The 3488-nt window shown below is 39.0% G+C and overlaps 1 protein-coding gene across 7 annotated transcripts; it reads left to right on the top strand.

The window, feature by feature from the left end:
* The first annotated feature begins 441 nt into the window (after positions 1 to 441).
* Positions 442 to 2970, top strand: LOC136247166 (uncharacterized). 7 transcript variants are annotated; one of them, XR_010697140.1, is made up of 8 exons: positions 442 to 1230; positions 1279 to 1377; positions 1559 to 1663; positions 1714 to 1983; positions 2044 to 2072; positions 2123 to 2255; positions 2700 to 2764; positions 2824 to 2970. XR_010697140.1 is itself a non-coding variant. In XM_066038803.1 (8 exons), exons 3-8 carry the CDS (start codon positions 1653 to 1655, stop codon positions 2897 to 2899), a joined length of 339 nt encoding a protein of 112 aa, XP_065894875.1. In that variant the 5' UTR covers positions 479 to 1230; positions 1279 to 1432; positions 1559 to 1652; the 3' UTR covers positions 2900 to 2970. The 7 variants fall into 7 exon arrangements, 5 of the variants coding, with proteins under 5 accessions (XP_065894873.1, XP_065894875.1, XP_065894876.1 ...); XR_010697139.1 differs by having other exon boundaries at positions 1279 to 1432; XM_066038803.1 differs by having other exon boundaries at positions 479 to 1230; positions 1279 to 1432; positions 1919 to 1983; positions 2163 to 2255.
* Positions 2971 to 3488: the final 518 nt, after the last annotated feature.

Genomic DNA, 3488 nt, shown 5'->3' with positions numbered 1-3488 from the left:
CAAGACCAGAGCCTTGATCGTCGCCTTTTGACTGTGGTCACAACTTCAGGATTGGAGCAGCAGAGAAAGGAATGGAGGACTCAATCATCAAGACTCGGGGAGATGGAATAGTATTGCCATGGACAATGCCAGCACTAACCCCTCAAGGATGTCACAGTGCAGTATCGATACAACCACTCCAACCAGTGCATAAGACCAGAGCTCAATCATCACCTTTTGGCTGAAATTTTTATACTTGATGAAGCAATTAAAACAAGAAGTTGTAGTACTTGTACTTTCCTGAGGGAACATGTCCCCAGAGTCCCAGACTCCCTTGCCTGTTCAGCAGAATAATAGGATTGAGCCTTACTACCAGTTTCACCTTTATCCTTGGCCTGAATGTACATATCAGCAACATAATACAGTAGCTGTAGATAATGTTAGTTAATGCCCCTGGGCAGAGCTATAGGGGTGGGAATTTTTCCCTACTATCATACTATCATAGTAGTTCTTCTCGCAGTTCTTTGCCTGGCCATCATCAACTGCTGTCTATCAACTGCTGTCAAAACATTAGTCTCGTCCCCCAGACCCTTCCTCAAGCATGCTTATCACACAAAAATAACTTAGTTTAGCAGTACACAAACAATTATTCATTGACAGCTTATACTACACTTACCGCATTTTTGAACCATGTATACCACCAGAATCCACCAGATTGACAACTAACACGTGATCTATTTAGGGGAAATCTCGTGGAAAGTCCCTAATTACCTTAAGAGGACTCTCATGATACGTGGTTTTAAATTGAATGGTTTAAGAATGTAACTGCATGGTGAGGCGTACTTTAATCGGCTCGACTTTACTGAGAAACTCGAGCCCCTCGTGAGAAACTACATCGCTTGAGCAACGCTTGAAAAAGTAAGAGTCAAGAATACTGAGGGACTCTATGATATATGCCGGTCTTGAATGCTAACGAAACGAGGAGTGAAGTTTGTGCAACGTGTCACATCGCCACACACTGATTCACCGTGTTTGTGCGATAGGGTTTTTGGACCTGTCCACCAGATGTTGAAAGGAAATTCATTCCACCAGATGTTGAAAGGAAATTCATTCCAACTTGTGAAGTTATTGGTATACTCATTGTTGGGGTCCATGGGGACATCGATGATCATTTACCAGTCAGCTGTAAGTAATGTCACAACAGAAGGAAAGGAACCATTTCCATACCCCTATGGCATACTGATTTTCCAGGTCAGTTTATGTACACCCAACCACAGAACTGTAGAACTTTGGTTGCAGGTGGAAAATAAACACCTTTTTACTCAGTTACAACAGATTCACCCAGCTGGGATAAAATGTTGAAGTGAATGTCATTAGTACCTACTTGTGGTTCATCAGGTATTGGACAATTCCAAGTGTCCAGATTATGCAGTTGTCCAGTTTACATGTTTAGGCAAGTTCCACAACATCCTATAATCTATTACTATATCCGTGTGGAATAATGCTTATATAATATTTTTCATATTCCAGGCTTTAGGTATGTGTATTGTATTTAACACCTGCATGTTGGTTTTTGCAGGCCATCTGGTCATACTGGTTTATCCACTAGCAGTTGAATGTGATCATGGTACATATGTAAGTTGAGACCATGCAAGAACAAAGATACAGGTGTCATGAATTTCAGGTCAGTTAACGTTCAGAGGAATTGTATTATTGCAATTGTTGTTTTTGTAGTTATCAATTATCAGTGACCAGTTTGTGATAGCGTACTTTTGTTTGACCAGTGACCTAATGTTCTGGTTTACATGCTTACCCAACAGTTATGTTACTCACTTAACCTGCATATGGGATATATATATTTTTAGTTCATTTTGATTATCCATCCTTTATTGGTACAGCCTGGCATATAGATTTTTTGCACATTCTCTTTTTAATTCAGTGCCTGCTGGATTGTTTCATCAGATATCGAAACAGATGTCTTTGGTGTTGCGACCGATGTTCCAGGTCAGTTTGCGTGTGTGTTTAATTTAAGGTTGACTTCAGTGCCTGCTTATTCTTTTACAGGTCTCGGTATTGAGTGTCATGAATTTCAGGTCAGTTGACGTACAGAAGAATTGTATTATTGCAATTGTTGTTTTTGCAGTTATCAATTATCACTGTATACTAGTGATGTGAATTTACAGGTCAGTCTACTCAGATGTATCAGGCATAGTGTTGATGGGTTCAAACAAGTATCCAGTGTAGACTGTAGTGGCATCAAGGGTGTTAATTTCCAGGTCAGTTTACATGTTGTGATGTTAGTGATTTTTCCTAGTACCCAGATATTAAGTGTATTGTATTTAATGCCCACCTGTTATGTTTTTAAATTATGGTATATCAGTGTAGACAGTGCAACAGTAAGCCTTCTGTGTTGTAGTAACTATTTGTTTCATAATATTATGCTGTTGTCCCGGAATGGCACAATTTTTGGGCAACCAGTGTGAAGTCCGGTGGTACAAACATTGTATTATGACCAAGTTGTGATAGCGTACTTTTGTTTGACTAATGTCCTAATGTTCTGGTTTGACTAATGTCCTAATGTTCTGGTTTAACATGCTTACCCAACAGTTATGTTATTCATTCACTTAGCCTGGGATATAATTTTTGTTCATTTCGATTATCCATGCTATTATTGACACAGTCCGGCATATTGATTTTTTGTACATTCTCTTTTAATTCAGTGCCTGCTGGATTGTGTCATCAGATATCGAAACAAGTGTTTTTGGTGTTGCGACCGATGTTCCAGGTCAGTTGCATGAGTGTTTAATTTAAGGTTAACTTCAGTGCCTGCTTATTCTTTTACAGGTCTCAGTATCGTCATGCTGACATACAAGAAATCATCACTATTGTTGGAACTATTTTTAGTCAAGTCTTGATGTGATGTTAATTAACGTTGTTACACATTGTTGTATGTTTACCATATGGCAAGAAATTATCATGGCCATCATGAAATTTGAATATTGTGTAAGTTGTGTGGACCAACCTCAACTCATACATGGTCACTGGCAAACCACGAGCCACATTCGAGCCACAACACCACCAACCACATTCGAGTAATCCATTACAAAATTTGTTGCACCATTTGTGTGTGCATAATACTTAATGAAAGCCACAACACAAGCTACATGGTACACACTACATAGAAGTGGTAACCCCTAAAGGCTTGTTACCTTTTGTATTCACCTTATCGGCCTTTGTGGTTAATCTATTAAAAATTACATGTAAATAGAGAATTGAAGAGTATGCTTAAAGCACCTTCGCTAGTGATTTTGTTCTTCAAACCATATAAGACAACTGGCGATTTATAAACGCTCGCATGGGGTGTGGTACTAAATGGAATTTAAAAGATTTCTGCTTAAAACGCCATCCTTAGGGAACTTACGGTTCAGCACGCTGTCACAACTTGTTTATCAGGCATTAGAGTTTGTGTCCACGTCGTGTCTTTAAAAGTTATTGTAGGGATTAGAGGT

This window comes from Dysidea avara, chromosome 2 (assembly GCF_963678975.1).
Source record: "Dysidea avara chromosome 2, odDysAvar1.4, whole genome shotgun sequence".
In the NCBI taxonomy this organism is placed as follows: domain Eukaryota; kingdom Metazoa; phylum Porifera; class Demospongiae; order Dictyoceratida; family Dysideidae; genus Dysidea; species Dysidea avara.
This window is presented reverse-complemented; position numbering and strand designations above follow the sequence as displayed.

Excerpts from the sequence above, each read along its gene's own strand:
- LOC136247166 (XM_066038801.1), top strand. Across the intron at positions 2,073-2,162 it reads TTGAGTGTCATGAATTTCAG|GTCAGTCTACTCAGATGTAT; the intron begins GTCAGTTGACGT and ends GTGAATTTACAG. Across the intron at positions 2,765-2,823 it reads TGTTGCGACCGATGTTCCAG|GTCTCAGTATCGTCATGCTG; the intron begins GTCAGTTGCATG and ends ATTCTTTTACAG.